The following is a 24,283-nucleotide window of genomic DNA, read 5'->3' as shown; positions in this document are numbered from 1 at the left end:
GGGAAAAAATGATACCTGGCAGTTGGTGGTTCAAGCCCATCATGGGAGCCAGTCCTGATACTCCTCAGAACGCTGTCTGCCAGAGCCCAGAGTTTGGTGCAAGTGATTTCTTAAGAAAGGGCGCTCAGAAGAGACCAGTGGGAAGTAGAGGGAGCAGGTAAGGGATGGGGAAGGATCCAAGAAAGGGCGCCACTTCAGAAGTTCTGGCCTCAGCCCAGGGAGTTCTGGAGTGTAAATTATGCCGGGCTGCCATGTTCTCGTACTGGTCGGTCATTGGCTAAGAGCCGCGCCTGGGGAAGTGAACGCCAGGGCGCCTCTGGCTTTCTGCACCTGCAGGCAAAGCGGCTCCAGTAGCCAGCAGTTAAAACCACTGGTCAGCACAAAATAGCCCCAAGAGAGAGTCCAGAGGGAGGAGGAGCGAAAGTCTCTCCATGAACAGTTCCTACAGCTCATCTCTCTTTATCTTGAGACAGGGCAACTGAGAGTCCTCAGTGACACGCGTGTGTGACAGCACTTGAGGGTTGTTGCCCACCCAGAGGTCCAATAAGAAAACTTTTCCAAAACAATTTGGATGCGATAAACAAATTATCCTGTCTAAATGTATGCCCTTCAGGACCGTGAAAGAGGAGGAACAACCACCCCCATGACTCCAGGGGAGAAAAGGGAAGCCATTCCTCTGTCCTGCCCGCGCACCACTTCATTGTTCAATCTCAGAAAGTGCTTTTCTGCCAGGTGCTTGAAAATGGCTCTTGAGTCACAGAGAATATTGTTCACATTTCCCAGTGTGACCAATATTAGAGAAATTTCAAGCGATTTCTTTTGATGGGTGACTGCACCTTCAAATATTTGGGGTTCTCTCCATGAGCCAGGGCTTTCTGTCTGGTTCTAGAGGGCTGAGCTAGGCTGGAGGGGTAGATGTCATAAAGAGGCAAACGTTTGGCTCACGAGAACCATCCGTAGTAAAGTGGCCCACATATTGGACTAGAACAAAACACTTCTGGGGGATGGATTTTTTCATGTAAACTCTTTATTGAAGTGTAATAGACACAGACAAAAGTGCACAAATATTAGGTACAGCTCAATGACTTCTTACAAAGTTAACCATGTAACCAGCACCCACATCAAGAAACAGACCATTACCTCAGTACAGTATGTGCTGTTTTGCATGGAGGAATCTCCCCCACGCTGTTGTGTGTGGTTGTAGGTCATTCATACTCATTGTTGAATATTACTCCATTGTATAAATGGATATTTGGGCTGTTTCCACCTTGGGGCTGTTATGAGTAATATTGCTAGGAACTTTCTTGTACGTGTCTTTTGGTGAAGATATGGATTTCTGTTGGGTGTATATTAGGGAGTCAGAATGCTGAGTCATGGGGTATACGTATGTGCAGCTCTAGTAGATACAGCCAAATAGTTTTCCAAAGTGAGTGTACCCATTGACACTCCCTCCAGCAGTGTATGAGAGTTACGGTTGTTCCACATCTTCATCAACATTTAGTATTATCAGTCTTCTTCACTGTAGCCATTCTTATGAGTGTTGAGTGGAATTGCATTGTAGTTTTAATTTGCATTTCCCGAATAACAAGTGAAGTTGAGCCCCGAGGGAAAATTTTTCTTCTTCTTCTCCACAAAAGCCCCCTGTACACACTTGTAAATTCTAGTTGTGTGTCCTTCTAGTTCTGCTATGTGGGACACTGCCCAGATGAGCCATACTAGGTCCACACTCAGGATCCGAACTGGTGAAACTCTGGGGCGCCGAAGCAGAGCCTGCATACCTAACCACTTGGCCATGGGGCTGGCCCCTGTGGGGAGTTTTGAAAATGGTAGATCCACAGGTCTCAGCCAAGAGTCACTGAATACAAAACTTCAGGGATGAATGGCCCAAGAATCTGTCTTTTCAACCCCTGTTCTGAGGACTGCATAACCCTGCTGCTGGTCTGTGGACTGGGTGTATGGCATCCAGTAAGGCAATGGCTCTCAGAACCTATGAATCAGGGTGCTGTTGTGCTGAAAGTGAACAGCTAGACTCTGCCTCTGACTGGGTGCTGGCATTAGATCAAGATTGAAAACAGGAACTCCAAATAACAATAGCTAAGTAGAGACAGGGCTTTATTTTTCTGTCAGGTGAAAGATAATATAGAGGTAAGGAGCCCAGGGCTAGTGTAGGGCTGCCACTGTAAATCAGGGAATCCATCTCTTTCTAGATTTCTGCTCTTCCACCTTCATGTTCTCTAGCTGCTGCTGGAGCTCCAGCCATCATGTTTACAGTTCAGGCAGGAAAAGGGGAAGAGCACAGGAAAAAAAAAAATCCACCAGCTGAGTTAGCTCATCAATAAGTCTCCTAGGACTTCCTGGAATGTTGTAGCTCTGCTTCCCAAATATCGTGCCTTCAGGAAAGTGCACTTTTTAATTGGATATATGTTGATTTTAGGATTCAATATGGCTTAAAACTGAAAAACATTCATTTACTTTTAAATATCGTGACCATTACTTTACTTGGGAAATAGTATCTATTGTCTTCTAACTTACATCAACACTCAGTATATGAGACCGATTTTATTATTAATAATAAACTCTGTATTAAACGCCCAGTACCATGCTAGTTACTTTTCACACAGTGGTCCGCATTTCCAACCCGCAGCAAGCCTCGAAGGCCTACTCCCCATTTTGCAGATAGGAAGGCTGAGGCTTGGATTGTTAAAATGACTTGCCCAAGGTTGGAAAATGGCAGAGCTGGGGTTTAAACCCTAGGAAGCCTGGGCTCCAGCTCCGGGGTCTTTCCTCAGCCTAACTGTGGGACATACAAGAGCCGCCATCTGGGCTGAGGGTCTCACCACTCGTTTTGCCTGTAGTGACGGGCCACCAGGAACGAATTGGCTCTTCCTCAGAAACGATCCACAAAATCAGGTTTGCATTTCTTCGAGACAGGGTTTTGCCCACCACACTACACCAGGGTGTCATGTAAACTGGATTTTCATAGGAGTTAGGTAAACAGGGACTGTGGAGAAAATGCCAGCTTGACTTACAAATGCATAATTTTTCTGAGACTGGAAATAATCCAGATCTTTGAAATTGATTTTTAACCCTGTCAGAGTTTAGAGTATAGACTGAATTTTAAAGCTGAAAGGAAACAAATGGACCTTTTACTTCTCCAAACAGCTCTTCTTATGGACGACGAGAACAAGGCCCAGAGGAGGGAAGCTGCTTGCTCAGGGTCACACACCTTACTCTGTTCAGTTAAAGATCGTGTCCAATAAGCAGAAGGATTAAAACTCTGTTGGCTTCTAGAGTTTACCAGATGTTAGTAGAAGTCATTCCTCCAACTTTAAAACTGTGGCCTCTTTAAAACATTTCAGTTTTCAGTTCCTCTAAAGATACGTGTTCTCTCCTTAAATTCCCTTTGCTGTCTTGGTGATTAGGAGGAAAATGTTAATTGGGCCCAGGAGAATTTAATACCATAAATAGAAGAACTCTGAAAGACAATGGTGAGGGGCAATCTGCACAAATAGGAACTCAAAACAAAGCTCGATACTTGAAGCAGCGGGAGGTCGGCAGCAGCCATGGGCTTTGGCAGGTGCAGGGCTCTGTGGGAGATAAGCTTCTGCCTGTTGTACGTGGGCAAACCATCGTAAACACAGAATTCACCTCCAGGACCAGCTTCACTTGGCTGAGGAAACAGTTCTTCCTCAGCCTCCCTGGTGCAAGCTTGCTCTTTGAGCCACTTGAGGCAGATCTCTCCCTGGGCTTCAGACTTGCTTTTCCAAGAACCGCACACTCTCCTTGCTCAAGACCACTGCCACATCAGGCCAGGACTTTCTCCTCAGAGTGCTGAGCCGCCTCTCTCTTTGGAGCCCTGGCCACTCCAGATGAAATTGTGACCATCCTCACGCCTCTTCTAGAAGCCCTGGGTTCAGCTGTGATCTCTGTGGGTGACCGCTCTGTACCAAGAGCCAACTGGTCCACCCTGAGTGGCCTAAAACCAGTCTACTAACAATTGAACATTTACCCCTGGAACATCACAGGGTCCTGTGAGCAATTGGACTCAGCCAATAAGCTCCCTGCCAGATGCACAAATGTCACAGTTTTTATTGATAATTCACCTGGGACCTGCTCATGCCTGGCCTTGTGACAGCTCCTGGGTTTGTTCCTTATGGTCATACCTGGGCCAGATTCCTGCTGCAGCCTCTCACTAGTGCGGTCCTGACTTCCAGTCGCACATTCTCGATTCCATTCTCCCTGGTGATGTTTAAAAAATCGGATCATGTGTTTCTGCCCTTACTGGCTGTCACTGAGATAAAGTCCCAGTGCTCTAATGTGAGGGACACCCTGTCACACTCTCCTGCCTCAGGTTCCTGGCTTTCCTTCCCTGTCACACTCTCCTGCCCTCTTGCACATTTTTTATCACCCACGTGATAGTTGTCTTCTTCCGCCTCTAGATCCTTCCTTCCAGAACCGTCTCTCCCCTAGGACCACCCCACCCCGCTTCCCTGTGCTTTCACTCACTCACTCCTCCTCATCCCTTTGACCTGGGCTTGAACTGTCACTTCCTAAGAGATCCTTGCTGAGCCCCTGGACCAAAGTTTCTCAAATTTCCTAATAATCAGAATCCCTGGAACTGATGCTTGTTAAAAACAGATACCCAAGCCCAGCCCAGTTCCACAGGTTCAGAATCTCCAGGAGAGTGCCTGGAAAGCTGCAATTTCAACAAGCATCCCCAGTGCTGCCCAGGTGGTTAGGAAACACTCCCTTGCATCAGGTTTGCTCAAGCTTTTGGTGCATATTGGAAATGCCAGATGCTTGGACAGCCCATGGAATCAACATGGCTGCTTCCTGTCTGACATCGTCATTTTGTTAATGTTTGTTTCACATGTGCAGCCAAGGTTGTGAACTGCTGTCTTAGACCAATATTTTCAAACATCCATGTGCAGAAGAATGGTCTGGGGAGTTGTCTTAAGTGCAAATTCTCAGGCCCACAACCTCCAAGATGCCAATTCTGGAGAGCTGGGGTTGAGGCCAGGATTCCACATTTGTCACTACTCCCCACGTGATTCTGATGCAGTGGGCCTGAGGACAGCAGTCTGAGATCCCCAGCTGGGATAACATAGGGCTCCACTGTTGGCTTCCTTGGCATCTTGAGTTCCCCCATCGTGACGGTCTTTTCTTTTTAAATATTGAGCTGTCTGTCTGTCCCCCAAAACTATAAGCCCTGAGAGGACAGGGACCTCCCAAGCCCCGAACTAGCACATTGCCTAGACGTGGTAGACACTCAGTAGATGTTCATGGAATCGTTTCATTGTGTAGCACCTTACCACATCTCTGTGTCTTACTTTCCCTCCTATTATATAGAATATTTGAGGACAGGGAAGAATGTGTCATGTTACTTGTCTTATAACACTGAACACAGTGACCTTTAGACTGCAGACACTCTGTAAATGTATTTTTTATTATTTAGTAGATATCACCTAAAATTCTTGAGCTGCTATGGTAGCATTACAGCATAAAGCAGGTTGATGAAATACCTATTTTACACAACAGTATATTCTGTCAATTGCTCAGAAATTGCTCAAAAGTGGGAACTAGGAGGGACGCAGTTTTACTGTTCAGACTTCTGCAAATTGCTGAGTAGTGTCACAAACTCAGTTACATTGGGGTATGGATTATGTTCTGATTTATTTCAGAAGTGAGAAGCTCCTTGTTCTGACACCTTCTTTCTCTCTCATGGACCTCATGAGAATAAATCACGGAGAAACATCTGAGGGAGTCCACCTCCAAGTGTCAGGAAGCATAACACATTTTTATGGCAGAACTCCTAGCAAAGAAGAGAGATATTCCAGCTGCCAGCCAGCCCTTGGACCACCTAGAGGTCACCAAGTCCTCATTTGTCAACACTTCTGGGTTTAATGAAATCAGAATCCCCATTCCAGCAGAACACGGAGCTTTAGCCGTAATCAACTTCAGGAAGTTTCACACCATTCACCGGGGCCCTGGGGGCCATGTGTCCCAGATATGTTCTTAATTTTCTCAAATAAGCTTTGACCTTCCTTGAAGCTTTATCCTTAAAAGCTGAAGGTCTACATTTCAAGAGCGAATATGAATCATTAGCATCTTTCGGCTCTGATTCAGAGCTTCAAACCAATGAACGCTGCAAGTGTTGAAATGTTATCAGAAGAGTTATGTTGTTCCTAGTCCTTTGAATTATTTGCGCACAGTTTTTCCCAACTTTTTTGACCACAACTCTCAGCAAGAAACGAATTTGCATTACAACTCAACACACCACGCACACACATGCACACACATATACACCCCAAAATTTCCATGAAAAATAGCTTCCTATATTACATACAATGCACACAGTTCTTTTCTTCTTTTCTCTTCCGTTCATTTTTTACTGATGGTCCCAGGCATTAAATCACTGGTTCTCGACATTAGCTGTCTACTGGAATGACCTGGGAAGTGTTAACAACTCCCAAAGCCTGGGTCTCGCTCCCAGAGATTCTGATTTAATTGGTCTGAGATGTAGGCTGAGCAGAGGGATTTTAAATGTCCTCACCAGAAGATTTTAACGTGCAGCCCAGGCAGATGTCCTATGCAATAAGCTGATTTCTTAGCCCATAAATGAGTCGTGACTTGAAGTTTGAAAAACAGACACATTGAGTAATATTATAGACTAATTTCCAAAGACAATAGCATTTGCAAGCAGATTTGTTTATTCACTGAACAAACAGTGTGCCGAGGGCTGTCCTGGGCACTGGGCATACAAATATGCTGAAGATATTGTCTCTGCCCTTGAAGAACTGACGGCCTCATTTTCACAAGTGGAACGCACCCAAGTAGCCAACACCCAGATGAAGAAACAGAGCACTAAAAAAAAAGGAAAAGAAACAGAAACAGAGCACGGCCGGCACCCAGAAGTGCCCTTTTGTCCCCTTCCAGTCACCCCCACCCCAAGACTAACCACTAAGCTGACTTCTAACAGCACAGATTGGTTTTGCCTGTTTTTATAGTTAAACAGTTGGAAGCATACAGTATGTTCTCTTCTGTGTCTGGCTTCTTCAGGTCAACATTCTGTTTGTGAGATTCATCCATACTATTCAGAGTAATTATTCATTCATTCTCATTGCAGTACAGTATTCCACAGCCTATAAATACACCTCAGTTGGTTTTTTCATTTTACTGTAGATAGGCATTTCGAGACTTCATAGTTTGGGCCTATGAACATTCCAGTACATATGTCTGGTGAATGTATACACACATTTTTGTTGGATATACACCTAGGAATGGAACTTCTGGGCCATAGCTTAAGCATGTGGACAACATTAGAAGCTACAGCCAAACAGTTTTCCAAAGCACTTGCAATAATTTACACTTCTGTCAGCAAAGTCTGTGAGTTCCGGTTGCTCCACATCTTTGTCAACACTTGGTATTGTCAATCTTTTTCATTTTAGCCATTCCAGTGTGTTAGAATGTGCATCTGAAATAAATTTATTTAAGAAAGGCAAGATTTTTTTAATTGACATATATGTGTGTGTATATGTATGTATTTGTATATCTATGTATGTGTGTGTATATGTATATGTGTATATACATAGAGAGAGAGGGAAGCTCTAAACAGTGCATGGAAATTCTACCTTGACTTGGGGGACCATGGATGTTACAAAATCTTACCAGGGGTCTATGTCCTATCTTAGTCACCGTGTCTCTCTCCCTCTCTCCCCTGCCCCCCTTCCCCCGTGCCCTTGTTCTCGCACTCTCTCTGCCTCCGGTGTCCAGCCTGGGTCTGACCTGGAGAGACATGCAACATCTGACTGTGCTCACCTCCAAACGGAACCAGCTTCATGACGAGGTCCATCAGTGGCGGAGGAATGGAGTCGGCCTGGAGTTTAATCACCTCTTTGGCTACGGGGTCCTTGATGCAGGCGCCATGGTGAAAATGGCTAAAGACTGGAAAACCGTGCCTGAGAGATTCCACTGTGTGGGAGGCTCCGTGCAGGACCCTGAGTAAGTAAGGCAGCAATTCTTCTGCTGCATGTGGAAAATACCCCAGAGACAGCACCGTGGCATTGGCGACAGTATCAGATTCCCTCTGTGTCATCCTGAGATGTGCTGGATTTCATCCAGGGACAGCCAGCTTCCAGGCAGAGCTGTAGTATTGCACAAGTCCAGGGGGCGCCCTTTACATAGAGCACAATTGGGTAACTCAGGACCCCTGCTTCTAGGTGTGAGCCTGTATTGTTTTGGTGGTTTACGTCATTATTTTTAAGTGTACAAATCAACCAGTGCAACCAGCTCCCAGATCAGTAGACAGACCAGAACCAATATCCCAGAAGGCCTCCTGTGTCCACTTCCATCAGCATCTCCTCAAGAGTAACCACAATTCTTCTGACTCCATAGATTATTTTCCCTTTTTTTTACTTAATGTAAATGGAACCATATACTCTGTTCTCCTTTGTATCTAGATTCTTTTGCTGAGAATGATTCAACTATGTTTACTGAGTACTTGTAGTTCATTTATCCTCACTGCTGAATAGTGCTCCGTTGTGCAACTATAACATAATTTATTTATTTGTTCTACTTGTGGGGCAACGTAAGGGCTTGACTTGACCCTGAGTGAGGTAGACAGCCATCTGGAGGGACCTGAGGGAGGAGATCCCCACACAGAAACCCCTGGGCTGGTCACGTGTGCTTACTTCCCTTCCAACTTCCCAACACAGCAAGAGGACTGGACAATAAGGATCCCTCTTTATTTAATTTCTCTCCTCATTGGTCCATCAGAAGATGGAAACAGCAATTCTTATCATTATTATTTTTAATCGAGGTATGGTTTACATACAATGAAATGCACAGAACTTGAGTATTATTTGAGTTTCGATAACTGTATACATGTGTGTAACCACCCCCAGATCAAGTGATGGAAACTTCCAGGACCCCAAAAAGATTCCTCAAGCTCTTTGCAGTTAAACCCCACTCCCCACACCCCATAGACAGCCATTGTTTTCATTCCTGTCCCTGTAGATTAGCTTCACCACTTCTTGGACTTTATCTGACTAGGATCACTTGGTATGGATGCCTTTGTGTCCAGTTTCTATTCTCAACCTTATATTCGTGAGACCCATTCAAGTTATTGTGTGTAATAATAGCTCATCCATTCTCATTGCTGCATAGTATTCCATTGTGAGAATCCACCTCTGGGACTTATGTCATTTAAATGGTGGTAAAATCCATCTCTTTACCCCCCACCCCAGCCTTATTTTTGTTGGTCGTCCGAGCTTGGCCAGGATCAGACCTTTCTCGCAGTACAGCCTCCCCTCCACTCCCCTTTGGTCCTGGATTCTCTGCAGTTTTTGTAGTCAGTTATTCAGACCTGGACTCAAATCTTGATTTCATGCAACTGGACAATACTTTTGACCCCGCTGAACCTCTACTTGAGCAATTCTCAACTTTGTACTCTGGCCCCTTTGGGCATATAGTGAAGTCTGTGCACCCATCTCAGTATAATGTTTTAAATGCATTAGGTAAAATAAACAGGATTATGAAGGAAGCCAAGTGTATTGAAAACCAGTTGTAAAAATTTGTTAAAAAACAAATTTGTGTTGAAGTAATAGATGTCCTTTCTTTTATCAGCATATTAAATAAAAAGCTCCTAGTGGCAAGTCTAATGGCCACGATCATTTCAGAGCAGTGATAATGACCAAAATGCTGCTTCAAGGTGCCTTCGATGACTGTCATGGGATGTGGAAATCTCTGGGCTCTATGGTGACAAACTCTGAGGAAGTGCTAATACCACTCTGGCATGTGTCCTGCATTCTTAATCAAAGGAGAAGCTACATTTCCCTTAGAAGTTAGTGAAAATTAATAGGTAGGGTTTTTTCCACCTGAGTTCTTGTACTGCCTGAATTCTTCCCTGTGGGCCCCAAAATAAGAGCCTCTTCTCTCTTTCCTCACCAGTATAATGGAGCTAATGTCCCTGTCGTCACCAGGTCGCTGGGAGACTTTAGTGAGACAACAAGCACTAAGCTGGGAAGTAGTGGGCGCTCAGTATATGTAACTTTGTCTTTCCCTGTCGTCCATGACTTTAGACACTCCTCGGTCACACCCATGGGAAAAAGAAAGATTATAATCTCCTAGAATTTTGGATACAATAATTACCTGATTCTTATATGAATTCAAAACTATGTATCTTTGTGACCTACTCCGTCGTCCCGTGAGTGAGCATCCTCGTTGTTCACTTGCTGAGTTCCTGGAAAGTGGCACCAAGTGGCTATGGCAGAGCTGTGTGTATGTTTCCATGGACCAGTCCCTGCTCTCATAAAGCGTGGTTCCCATCAGGACTGCATGGGGCAGTCAAGCTTCAGCCCAAGCCCTGTAATAACTTTTTTAAACCAGAGCTGCGCAAGTCCCACGTGACGGCCTGTCATAAAAATAGTTGCTCTGCAGAGTTCCTACCAGTTTTCCCGAGGCTGCCACGTAAATACATTATTTCTATTCATCCCCCTACCCCTCTGCTGAGGAAGACAGGCTTCACTGTGGCCCAGACAGGTTGGTTGACTTGATCAAGTCGACAGTGGCTGTAAGTGTAAGAGAACGAAAGAACTAACTTTTATTGGGCACCTACTATGTGTCGTGTGCTTCACATACATGTAAGCTTCGCAGCCACTCTGTTGTTGAGGGTGTGCCTCACCTCACACAGTCAGGGTCTGAATATTTCACGGTATTAACAACTGCGTGTTGTCCGGCATTGTCTCAGGGAGAAGCGCCTACTGTGTGCTGGCATGAGGCCTTTTACATACACTGTGTTCGATCCTCGTAAGCCCAGGGGGTACGTGCTATCATTGTTACTTCTTCCAGGGAAGGAAGCTGAAATGCAGAGAGCACAAGAACGTGCTCCGGGTCTCAAAGGACAGACCAGGACCTGAGCTGAGGCCCATCTGAATCCCAACCGCAGGCTTTTTGCATTGTATGACATTGACCTCAATGAGCTCCTACTGTGCATTCAGGGCCTACATTACGGGAGCCCTGCTGTGACCTGGGGAGCATCCTTACAGGAGAGAGGAGGCTCGGAAGATTCAGGGCACGCCAAAAGTCACTCAGCTCCCAGCGGCTGAACTGCGATTTGAACCCAGCACTCCATGCGGACCTCCACCCCGGGAGGGGCCTCGGTGTATCACAGTGGTTCTCCCCTGGAGCAGGCAAGGCTCAGCAAACCCAGAAGGGCCTGGGGTTCTTCCCAACAACAACTCCCCCAGGGACTCTGAAACATCCCCCTTACAGGGTCTCGCCTCCCCAAGCTCCATGATGCTATTCCGAGACCCTGTCACTGCCGGGGCCTACGAACGGAGTGACTGAACTGAGACAAGATAGGGAACCCCCGTCCGCATGGGGATTTGAAGAGTCAATCCTACCCACCATGACAGACTTCCCCCAAAGGACACATGAAATGTGTTTTCCCTGTTAGAGTTCAGAGTAATTCTGTGCGTGATTTGAGAAGACCAGGAAACTTGCTGCAGTGGTCGAAATGGTCTACGTCTGAGTGTCCAATACAGTAGCTTGTGGCCATGAGCACTAGAAATGTGACTAGTGTGACTGGGGAACTAAAGTTTCCCTTTGGTTTCATTTTACTTATTTAGCTTTAAATAGCCACATGTGGCTAGTGGCCACCATGTTGGACGGCTCAGCTCTAAGGTACATCTGGAGTTACGCCGTAGAAGGAAGGATGCTAAATGGCACACACAGAACAGAAAGCGCAAAGTGAACAACACCAACTCCGTGAAGGGGTGTGCAGAAGCTGAGCCTGCAAGAAGCCTGGGCCAGTCCATTTCACAGCCGTGCCTCCCCTGGGGCTCCCCTCGCTCGGTCCACTGCTCACTCCCCACACAGACAACAGGACGCTCCAGCAGCCCAGACGTCCGCGGGCACAGAGCTGCACCTGCTAAGAACGGCTCTGGGCCAGTCACTGGGCTAGCGCTCTTCTTCCACTATCTCATTTAACCACAGGAGGTGGGCATCGCGAGTCTCATTTTACAGGTGAGAAAACAGGCTGAGAAAGATGAAGTTGATGGCCCTAGTTCACAGAACCAGCAACTCTAATGTCCTAACCATTCTACCAAGCCACCAGGGCCTGGATGCTCTTCCCTTATTGCAAAGAGGGACTTGCCAAGAGGGAAAGGCTTACAGTGTTTATGACTTTACAGATGCCCGGCCAGCAGCAGGTGGAAACTGAAACGCCCCTCACAGGCAGCGCAACTGGAGCAGGCTTTACAGTTGGTTGCACATCAGCTGCATTCACAATTAACAGAAAGGTGGCATGGTTGCCGTATTTAGAGGAACGGTCAGCTTGAAATGCACCAGGACCCTCTTAGTCAAGGTACACGTCAATATCAGACCTTATTTTCTGAGATTGCACTGGACAAGAAGGCTGGATCTCTACTGACACTCAAGCTCTGTGTATTTGTGTGAGAGGGAGGGAGGGAGGAGAGAGACGGAGAATGTATGCTGAGATGAATGACAACTTATCTCCCAGTTTCTGAGTCCCCCTAACATTCTGTCATAACCCACATAAATATTGAATTCAGAGCCAGAGGCAACACTGGAAATATGTTGGCTGACTCCGTCATTTTACAGTTAAGGAATCTGGGGCCCAGACAAGCGATGGGCCCAACAGCTTACAACTAGCTAGGAACTTTATCCGATATCAGCGGCTTTATTTCTAATGAAAGGAAGCCAGAGAGCTATTTCAGTTGGGCCTTCCACGGGGCCAGGGACCTAGTCTGTCTTGTTTACTGGTGTATCCTTAGTGCCTGCAAAGTCCTAGCACTTAGTAGACACATGATAAATATGTTTTGAATGAATGTTCAGCCAATATCACCTGGGGACAAGGAAGATGTCTAAATGGTGGCAGTAGGACCAGCAGACCAGCCAGGGAAACTCGTGACGGAGCCCAGCCTTGTTGGAAGGGCTCTGCAACCCCGCAGTGCCCTCTACTCCCGCATCCACCCCACACCCACTTGTTCTCAGATGCAGGTGAGTGCAGTCCAGGGCAGATGTGCTGGTTGGAGAACTCAGAGGCTGGCCAGGGAGGTTCTGAGGGCAATGCCCAGCCTGGCTGTGCCTCTGGCAGAGGAGGCCCTTATCACCAGGAATCTGGCTTCTGAGAGTCTGGGACAGAAGGATCAGCGGCCTTGGCACCCGCCACTTCCTATGACGTGCGGGGCTGCTCAGAAGAGTCTGAGTGGGATGAATGGTGACGATCAGGTTTATGGGTTTCCGCAGCCTTAATCTTCCCAGAGAAGCAGTCAATCTGGAAAGCAATTTTCTAAAGAGACTTTATCAGGAGAGTCGGTGAAGGGTGCTTGACCGAAATAAAAGGGAAAAATACAACTGGCTGTGAGAGTCCGTGCTGGACCAGCTACGGGCTGTGAGCAGAGCAAACCCAGGCATGCCCCATCAGCCAGCGGGCATGTGTCCCCAGAGCGCTGAGCACAGAGGAAGCTGTTCAGCACAGGCTGTCGCCACCCGCCCCTGCGCATGAGAAAACTGTTCACTCAGCTCCTTTAAGGCTGTGGCAAACTCTGAATTTTACATGAATTTGGAAATAAATGTTAAAAGCTGATATGAATGCCAGAAGCAGAACGGCAGAGAGAGAAAACGGTATGTTCAACCACGTACCAGCTGTGTGACCATGGACGGGTCACTTCTGTGTGAGTTAACGCCCCCCTGACGCTGTCACATGGGAAAGAAAAAACATCATGGTGACCATCTGTTGAATGTTCCCAAGTGTCAGCAACAGAACAGATATTTTAGGCCCTCAAGAAAGGATGGCTGTCATTATTACTATTATTATTGTAACAGAACAACTACAGCTTCATAACGATTTATTTTTGTCATTCAGCTGAGGATGCAGAACACAAATAGCATTGCACAGGGCCCCCTTCCAAGAGTGCCTATTTCTAGGCGGAAGGCAATTGACCACTCATTTGCAACAATCTGCAATAAAATGAAGACATGAGCCGTCCTCAAGTCCCCCAGTTTGTCTTCTGCAGGCCTTGAAGACGAGGCTTTTGTACGTCCTCTCTACAAGTTCAGAGAGTAGCTCAACCCTCAGAGGCGCCTCCCTCCGGCCGCGCGAGCTCTGGGCCGTGGCCCCTGGGATGTGGAAGGCCCTCTGCAGACGCGCCTGCGGGTCCTCCCACAGCCATCTCCTAGTTTAACCTTCTGTAAATAGACTTCCTGAGCGCCGGTCTCCTTTTCCTTTAAAATAAGGATGGACTGTATTCCTTTTCTTCTTGTAAAAGTACTTTATGGTCACTGGAGGAAAATCAGAAAATACTAGTGAGCAAGAAGTGATAAGAAACACCCTGCAAATACTGCTCCTCGGCTGTGCCCATGCCGCGGCGCCGGCCGAGAGCTGCCCTGTGAGAGGAGGCAAGGTGCTCTCCTTTCTCTGCCGAGCTTGCCACTTCTGGAGTTCACACCAGGCTTCTGATGTGATTTCAGAGTGACTTATTCCAGAAAGAGCCCAGCGGAAGATCCCCTCTCTCAGGGCCTGGCGCCTGGGCCGTCAGTGGGCAGTGCTCATGGCAGGCAGGCGATTCCTCATGGCCCTAACTAAGCCAGCCTCCCCGGGTCCTTGGAGAGGCCTCCGAGCCCTGCACACACCCCCAACCCCAAGGCTTCTAGGACAATCTGAGAATCCTAACACAAGTTTGTGCGTTTGTTGCCACTCTGACCCATCTTTCCGCTTTCCAAGGTGCGTGGCAAAATTCCAGCCATTTCTTCCACCTCCCCATCTCTCCCTCACTTGTTCTCAAGGAAGACCCCTAGGCCAGGCACAGGAGCCTGCGTTCCAGTTCCCCTGGTCGCCCCGCCACCATGGCCCCCTTGGGCTGTGTCTCTAACGCCTGTCCTCATTCCGCAGGTTCCTGGGAGAAGCAGTAAGACAGCCGCTGGGGAAGATGAGCTCGCAGCCCAGCTGGCCGGGGAGGCACCAGCCCCCGTGTGCTGCCGTCGGGGCTGCTTCTCAGGCCTCAAATCCCGGGCACCTCTGCCGTGCCCTGCATGTGAGGGAGTCCCCAGCCAGGTCTGTCACTACAGCGACTTCTCAAGGGGCTTTTAAACTCAGAGCTTTCTAAAGAAAGCTAAAGAAGTCAGTGAGAATGACTGAACCCACACGGTGGGACGCAACCCGTGCTCCATACAGGCCACAGTGACATGAGCGTGACCCCACCACGGTGCAGAGGGACCTGGTTACTACCTTCCCAGTGCTGCTCTCTAGGGCCAGATAACCCTGTCTCAGGTTGGGCTGCCTGCAGAGCCGCTGAAGGGGTTCAGGCGTGTGAGACTTATTGAGGGACAGCTTTCCAGGAAGAACCGTGAGGGAGTGAGGGGTTCAGGACGGGCGGGAAGCAGCCGTGCCTAGATGTGGCATCGGGTAACACACACCTGTAGCCTGATCCACCAGACGCTCTGGAGCATCAGCAGCATGACACAGCTGTCCCCATTTTGAGGCAAGGGCACTGGCCTTATATATCCCCATATCATCTAGGCATCAACCACGCCTGGCAGAGCATATGACCTTCTAGGCAAGACAACTCCCATTTCTTGAGGGCAATTCTGCAGAGAAAGGGGCAGCTGAGAGCCATTAGCAGGCAAAGCTCAAAGCAGCTGTGGAGGGAATCCAGCTACAGCACTGCCATCTAGCGAAACCCCCTTAGCCGTGGTGTGCTTGCGGGTTGTCTCAGGTTTGGTCCAATCCAAATTTCTCTCCTTCTATTGTAAGAGATCATCTCAGCTCTGGAATGACTTCTTTCTTGCCTGAGGGACATTGTTCACTTACAGAAACTCCACTGCGTGGGGGGCTGTGGATCTGATTTCCAGCTAAAGTGGCCGTTCCATCTCTGATTCTTAGCCAATCAAAGAAATATTTTCAGTTTTCCCACAGGGAAGCAAGGTCACTTTTCTGCCAGAGTTTCCACAAACTGACTTGTAAAGGGACTGTCACTGTGTAAACTCCAGTCCATAAGTGCCCTGGGTGCAAATGGGGACAAAAAATGACTTGCTTTAGAATCTACCTTGTGTCTTGAATCCTTATGGTAATAGTGACTATTGCATTTGACACATGATTGGTGATGCTTTATAGTACCTAGAATGGCTGTTACTCAGGGTAACGGTCTGGGTTGTTGGCTTGTGAATTTCCTTCTTGAATTTTTCAAGGTAGCCTGGCCTGCAGGATAGGAAAGAAAGGAACTGAAACTCAGCACAGGACTCAGAGCAGGGTCTCTCTCCCTACTGTGTGCTCCACCACCAACCTCTGTTACCTCCAACTGCTTCTCAGAGAGTTCCAGAGCCCCGGAGGCTCAACTCTAGAAGGAAAGCACCAGCCATTCTGGACCTGCCTGCTTGTCTGTATAGAAACTCAGTGGTAGAATGTGGCATTTCATCCACACCTAAGGTTCTGGACATTCCAGAAGCCTCCAGCAAAGTGGCCAGAAAACCTGCATAAGAGGATTGACAGTTTCCCCAACTTCTTTTCCTAGAGCCTGTGAACTATGGCAAAAACGGAATGTGCTTAAAACAGAAGCCGGAGAGATTCTCGGGCAGAGAGGGGCGGGGGGGTGTTATCAGGTTCAAAGTGAACATACACAAGCAATCTAGATCCATGCTATCCAATACAGAAACAACCAGCCGCATGTGGCTACCTGATAATGTAAATTCATTTAAATTAATCACTAAATTAGGGGGCCGGCCCTGTGGCCGAGTGGTTAAGTTCTCGCACTCCGCTTGGGCGGCCCGGGCTTTCGCCGGTTTGGATCCTGGGCACGGACATGGCACCACTCATCAAGTCATGCTGAAGTGGCATCCCACATGCCACAACTAGAAGGACCCACAACTAAAAATACACAGCTATGTATCGCAGGGCTTTGGGAGAAAAAGGAAAAATAAAATCTTAATCACTAAATTAAATTAATTAAAAATTCAGTTCCTCGCTCACAATCGTCGCATTTCAAGTGCTTGATGGCCACAGTGGCCGGTGGCTACTGTATTGGACAGCACAGATATAGAACATTTCCATCATGGCAGAAAGTTCTATTGGCCAGCGCTGGTCTAGACATTTGTAAATATCCGATGCGTATGAGTGTGTGTATATATTTTATCTTCAAAGCAATTCTTCAAGGTAGGAAGTAATATCCCCGTTGTACAGGTGAGGAAAGTGAGCTCAAACAGCTCAAATGCCTTGCCCACAACTGGACCTTTAGTCCACCCCTATAGCTTTCTGCCTGTAGGCTAAAGACTAAATGATCGATAGTCATTTATCAGGTCACCTATTGTTTCTGACTCTGTTCTGAGTAAATAGCATCTTCTTTGAGAGATCCAGTTGGCTTTCCACACTCTAACCTCCAAAGGTGGCCTAATGCCCGCACTCCACCAAATTGGATAATTTCCCCCAGAGCCTGGTGTGTGGGACCCCACGGCCACCACCCTCACTCCATGATCTCCATGGCCAGTGGATGCTTCCTGCATTATCCAGCATCAGCGTCCACACGGAGTGCACACAGCAGCACTCCAAGAAACTGTTTAAGTATGTTTTTGTAAAGTTTCTCGGAGAGTATTGCCTTTATCAGTGAGCTGCAGGGTAAGCTTCAGCCAGCCTCTCCAGGTTCATGGCCTTGGTTCCCAGGGCAATGCAGAACCAAGACTTGGCTCTGAGCCGGGTCTGTGACCAGCATATTTTTGTAGATGTGCTCTACAAGATATGTGTTTAAAAATGCCCACCAAGTTATGCTCCAAAATAGCCGTGTCCAGGGAGGGTATTAACACAGGCAGAGGGCCTGGGGAGGGGACCATGCTCCCGGCACTGTGCTCAGTGTTTTCATCTATGGTCTTATTCAACCAACCTCATAAAACCCACCCACAATGACAGTGAGGCTGCAAGTATTTAAATAATTTTCCCAAGCTTTCCTGACCAGTAAGTGTAGAAGCAGAATTCTAACCCAAATACGTTTATTTCCAAAGTCTGGGGTCTTTCCATTACGCCAGGCAATCCTCCAGTGTCGTTTCCTTCGTTATGTTTCCAGTACATCTCACCTTCAAAGGAGGCCACCTCCAGCAAGGAGATTGGTTGTATGGAAAGACAGGTGAGGGTGCGTAGGTTGACCCTCCCTGGGACTCTGGCTCTAGGACCAAAGAGACTCCCAAATTCCCCTGATCTTTCAAAGGACTGTCCTTCACTGGGATTAACTAACCCAGTTTCAGCTTTTCTTATGATAGGAATAACAATCACGTTAGCAATAACTTCTGTTTGTCAAGGTACTTAGCACTTTAGAAGAAAGGCTGTATGAGCTCCTGTCTCAGTCTGGGTTGCCCCAAAAGTAGACCCTGAGATGGGACTTGGGTGCTGACAATTTTTTGAGAGGTGATCCCGGGAAACAGAAATGAGGAAGTGGAGATGTGAGACAGGGAAGAGGAGAAAATCAAGAAGAGTGTGTTATGTGCAAATTGCCACTGTGGGCAACTAGGCTCCATCCTACTGGGGACGTTGAGTTGTCCCACTGAGGAACAGGGAAGCCAGGGTATATTTATCCCCCACCTTCTGTCAATCATTGGTAGAGAGTTGTCCCTGAGGCGTTAAATCCCTGACATGTTCGGGCTGCCCTGCACACAGGCTCAGCAAGCTCCCACGGTGCAGGGGAAAGCTCCAGGAGAGAAGCTGGGGGATGCCGATACCCGAGGTGGGAAGCAGTCAGGGTCCACGGGAGCCACAGCTGCAGGGGCACTCAGAGCTGACCTAGGGGAAGTAGGAAAGGCATCAACAGCATCTGCTACACTCCCCTTCCACAGACAAGGTTCAGAGAGGATAGGTAACTTGCTCAGGCTCGCACAGCTGGTGTAGGAATTAACCCAGTTCTGTCTGATTAACCCCAAAGGCCCTGCTCTTTCTGCTACCTGAGGCTGCCTTCAAAACCCCTCAACCAGTGTGCCCATCCCTTACCATATCTTATCGCTTTGTCCTCAGGAAAATACCATCCACTGGCAAGTTGGTGCTGACCCTCACAACCGATGCGTGTGAGGGGAAGGAAAATTTTGTCCGCTACCTCGAGCACGTCCAAGCTGTCATCACGGTCAACGCAACCAGGAGAGGAGACCTGAACATCAACATGACCTCCCCTATGGGCACCAAGTCCATTTTGCTGAGCCGGCGTCCGAGGGATGATGACTCCAAGGTGGGCTTTGACAAGTGGCCTTTCATGACCACCCACACTTGGGGGGAAGACGCCCGAGGAACCTGGACCCTGGAGTTGGGGTTTGTCGGGAGCACACCCCAGAAGGGGGTGCTGAAAGAGTGGACACTGATGCTGCATGGCACGCAGAGCGCCCCTTACATTGATCAGGTGGTGAGGGATTACCAGTCCAAGCTGGCCATGTCCAAGAAGGAGGAGCTGGAGGAAGAGCTGGACGAAGCTGTGGAGAGAAGCCTGAAGAGCATCCTGCGCAACAACTAGCACCGCGCCCCGGCCTCCACGCCTCCCTCCTCCCAGTCTCTGCCCCTCTGTCCTCCCTCCACTCTCCATCGGGCACCGAGCAGTTACTCTTACACAAGTGATGCCAACTTCTTGATCTGAAGCTTCGCTCACTGTCAGTGATTATTTTCATTACAATGGAAGCAATCTTTTTTATTCTATGCCCCAAATACAGTGTTCCCACCAACACCTATGTCTTATTTGTGACTCTAAGTTCTTTATTTGTGTCATTCAAATAGATGATATCCTGCAAACAAAAGTGGGACAGCTTTCCCATCAATTTTTTTCATACCTGAGAAGTGAAGAGAATGCATTTAAAAAGCCACACACAGTGACTCCAAGAACGTTTATTCATGGTCTCAACTGAGGACCTGTTACGTAAAATGAAAATCAAAGATGATGACAGAGGGTGAGCTCTGAACCCTTTAAAGCACAGGAGATGCAGTAAACCCTTTGGGGAGAGATGTTTTGAACTTAGCAAGATTTGTCAGTGATGTCGATGCAGGTGGCATGATTTGAAAGATGCCAGCCCTGAGAGCCCTAATTCCTGGATGGGGAAGAAAGAGTCAAACAGCATGAGCACTGGACGTCTTACCACCAACACCAACATCATAACTCGTCCTGCCCAGCCAGGGTGATAAATATAAAACCCAGGTGGCCTGGCTGGCCTTTCACCAGCTGCTGCTCTGCGTTATGGTTAAAGCTGCTGGAGAAGCCCAAATTACTCTCAGTTTGTATAGAGTTCATCCCAGCCCCGATTTTCTGGGGTTCCTCACACAGCTATACAAAAGAATAAGAGGTGAGGTAGGTCTGGCAACATGTCTGGTAAAGAATAGCTGAGTGGGTTTTCACACAGGACCAATTCTTTTTCCTAAGTCACTTTGGGCTTCTTAATCTGATTTAAGTGAGAGGCGAGGTGAGTATTTTTGACAGCTTTTCACACATATACTTGGGCTTTGATTTCCAAAACGTATGATTGAGGGAAATGTCTTATTCCTTCATGTTGTGATTTGTTTGACGTGTCAGGGAAAGAGGTGTGTGAAGGGGGCATGAGTGAGGACGTGAGCAGCCATGTTCACATGGACCTCCATTGGTATGGAGCCTCTTCTGCCAAAGGGGGGGAATGCCAGCTCATCCCCAGGACCTCAAGGCCTGAAGGGAGCAAGAGAAGACCTCCCTCTGTAGAGAAAGCACACAGTTACCATCTTGGCAACTAAGCCATCCATGAGAATGTTTAACATGCAACCCAAAGGTGATACATTCCTTTCCTCTGTCAACCCCAAAAGACACCACACCATTTCATTGCCAAATAGAAATGCTTTCTGACCCGCTGTCACTTTGTTTTCCTACTCAAGGATTGGCTCCACATCCCCAATCCCAATGCCCATCCAAGCAATGATTTGTTTGATTTGATTCCCAAAATCGGATCCACCACTTCTGATTGCATTTCTCCCTTCCCCTGGGAGTCTGGGGCTAAGCCTGGGCTTCCTTTCCTTAAAGCCAGCAACACGAGAGCACGAGGTTTTGTTCCCTGAAGGTGGCAACTTAGAGATAGAAGTCTGGAAAACCCATTTCCTTTCTTTTTCCCTCCATGTTGGCATGAATTTCTGTCTTCTCCAACACCATATGACCTTCTCTATAAAATGCTTTAAAATGTAATAATATTTATGATTTTTAAAAGAAATTTATTACTTGTTGCGAAGGTCTTTTTAAACCAGTTTAGAATTCAAGAACAAATAAATGGAAATCATCAAAAATTCATTTCACATTAACAGTCTGAAAATAAACCAAAGGACATTATGTGTGCATGTGTGTATAGGTGCACACAGAAATATATATACACATGTAGACTATATACATGTGTGTATGTATGTGTATATATATACACTTGTATAAATGTATATACACACATATGCCTAAAATGTGTGTATGTGTATTTATGGAAGAAACAGACATCATATTCATCGCTAAAAGAATATTCAGAGAATATCAAGATGATTCTGGCTGAAGAAAAAGGCCGGTGGAAATTCAGGTGAAAATGTTCATTGATTCCCATTAAGTCACCTCTGTAATTTTGCAGCTCTCTGTATAAATATTAAATGTCTTATATAGCAGCAAAAATATAAAATAGTTGTCCATATTTTCACAGTTGTGGTATAATTTATGAAATCAGAGAGTAACTATCAGCTTCTTAATAGAAACGGCAAGTTTTGATATGAGTATACAGTATATAAAAATATATATAGTGCTATATAAAAATATTTGGTCTCTATTTCATTTTTTGCATCAGTATCAACACGAAAATATGTCTAGCTAGTGAGGTTTTTATGATATCCCTGATCCTAATGCAAGAGACATTTATAGTCATTATTTTTAAAAATGAAAATAAGTAAATAATAATTAAGCAAGTTAACATTGTTACTCCCTGTGACAAAATTTTATAAGTAAATTAAAAAAGACATGTTGTAAATTAGGAGACTCAACAATAAAACATTACCTTCCAGAAATAATGTGGGATGTGATATGTATTACATGAAAGTGCTTACATCCATGCTAGGAGCAGATAATAAAAAGTTGCCAGAGAAATCTGAAAAGCCTACTTCCATAGATATGCATGAAAGATTTTTAATTAGCAAATAAATCATACACAAATTATGGTCTATAGCAGCATTGTTCAAAGTCAGGTTACATCCCATTAGCAGATTGTAAAATAAATTTAAAGAGTCAAGATCAGCATTTGAGGATAGAACAGGATAGGGTAGAATAGAATAGACTAGCTTAGATCACCCATATTAATAATAAGTATTGTTTCCTGAAATATTTGTTTCAGGTGTATGTGTGTGTGTCTGTGTCTTGAGTGTGTGGCTCACAATGAAAAATACATTTCTTATTGTGGGTCATGGTGAAAAGTCTTTTAGAAACACTATTCTAGAATATATTAGTCAGGCTAGACTAAGTTATACTGTATTAACAAATAGCCCCAAAAGCTCAGTGCTTTAACACAACAAGGGTTTATTTATCATTCACACAAATTCCCCTGAAGGATTGGGTGACTTCCCAGGGCCACAGACCTCCATGCAGTGACTCAGGGATTCTGGCCACTTCAGTCTTCAATTTACAGTTGGTAATCCTAACACGAGGCTGCTACAACCGCCATGTGAGAGAAGAGGACCCATGGAGGACTCTCATCCACTCTCCAATGTTCAGCCTGAAGGAGACACACATGTCCCTTGACCTACTGCCCATTGGCCAGGACTGGTCAACAACCCTGCCTAAATACCAGGTGACTGGGGAAGGTAGGCCAACTAATGGAATACGTGATGAGCATTAGAGTGTCTACCACACAGAGAGCTGGACATTCCCTTAAAACATATTCTTGAGCACTGAATTACACGGGAACCTCTCTTCATGGATCGTACTGTGAACAGTATTACAAACTAGCTGTACCCCATGTGATGGCAAGCTATTCTAACAAACCCTAATAGTTATTAATAAACTACTAATATATTTATCAAGGTTCACTGTAAAAACAATTTTCACTCTTGTCCTCTAATACAATACTTATCAAACGAAATTAGTAAAATCTTAAGTGAGCCTATCATCAAAACAGATACTGAAAGTTGTGAGGTCCAAAGTCTGATCCTGTGACAAACTGAGACCCTGCTTTTTAATACTTTTAAGTTCAAAGGTTGATTTCTAAAAGATCAAGTTTAAAAACTTGATATATAGTATAGTATATATATAGTATAACTTATAGAGTTATACTATAAGTCATTGTTATTATGACATAAATTAGTAAGAGTGGTTTTCATGTGATCAGTGCCTTCCCTGGTTGGAGTAATTGCCACAATAAAAACCACACACTACAAAATCTTTAGTCAACATAGACAAGCATTTTATATTTAGAGAGAGAACTGCTGAATTAAGGGAATTGGTGCCCTCATAGCCAGAGTGAGTTGTTGGATGCAAAGAGTCCATTTTGATAGAAATTTCTAAAAATCAAAATGCCAAGATTAGAGACAGTGATTGTGGGAGAGAATAAGGGGTTCTAAAAGCTCTGGTGGTTTGAAAGAGCATCAGCACAGAATGTGTCCGGGGTCGACCAAGGTGATTTGGTCGTAGCCGGATGGGCAGGTCTCTGTCTTCAAAGAAGGAAGGAGCTGACAAAAAGGATGGGGAGGAGAGGCTGGCACTCAGCACGTGGGAGCTCAGGGAAATGGAGAGGCAAGGGGGTGACAGGTGGCAGACAGCATCTGGCGGCGGTCAGTGTAGGAAAACACAGAGGCTGGTATATAAGGGAATTCAAGTCCCCGAAGAGCTGAAGGCTGTTGAGGACAGAGCCCAATGCACTGGGGCAGCCATCCCCAGGCAAGTGCCTTGAAACACCATCCATCTGCCAAGGGTCTGACTCCATGCCCACCCACAGCCTCTTGACGCCTTAATCAGCTTCCCGAGGACATTAACCCCAGGAGAGGGGGTAACAAGCATAAGGGATACCAGCACCTGGATCTCTAGCAAAGGAGGCTGCCCTCTGTGCATTGCCAATGCATCAACTAGTACTCGAGTGTTTCCACCAGCCTCTTGTGCATTTGGTTGAAGAGTCCCTTTCCTTGGATTCAAAAAACTCTGCTTGAATTTGGTTTGGGAATTATAAGGGACCACGAGTCAAAGTCTGACCTGAGGCAAATGCTGCAAGCCAGGCTGCCAGCTCCGCTTTTCTCTCAAGACTCACTCTTTGTGAACCCGAGGACAGAATGAACTGACTGTGC

At 46.4% G+C, this 24,283-nt stretch overlaps 1 protein-coding gene across 1 annotated transcript in view; it reads left to right on the top strand.

The window, feature by feature from the left end:
- PCSK2 (proprotein convertase subtilisin/kexin type 2) overlaps window positions 1–22,024 on the top strand; it is a 262,151-nt gene extending 240,127 nt beyond the window's left edge. The window contains exons 11-12 of the mRNA XM_001491591.7: window positions 7,774–8,001; window positions 19,010–22,024. Coding sequence (XP_001491641.2) covers window positions 7,774–8,001; window positions 19,010–19,496 — 715 coding nt within the window. The 3' untranslated portion in view covers window positions 19,497–22,024. The remainder of the gene's footprint in view (window positions 1–7,773; window positions 8,002–19,009) is intronic.
- The last annotated feature ends 2,259 nt before the right edge of the window (window positions 22,025–24,283 follow it).

The sequence above is a fragment of the Equus caballus genome, chromosome 22, assembly GCF_041296265.1.
Source record: "Equus caballus isolate H_3958 breed thoroughbred chromosome 22, TB-T2T, whole genome shotgun sequence".
Taxonomy (NCBI): Eukaryota; Metazoa; Chordata; class Mammalia; order Perissodactyla; family Equidae; genus Equus; species Equus caballus.
The sequence above is the reverse complement of the archived record's forward strand: the minus strand, read 5'-3'. Positions and strand labels throughout refer to the sequence as shown.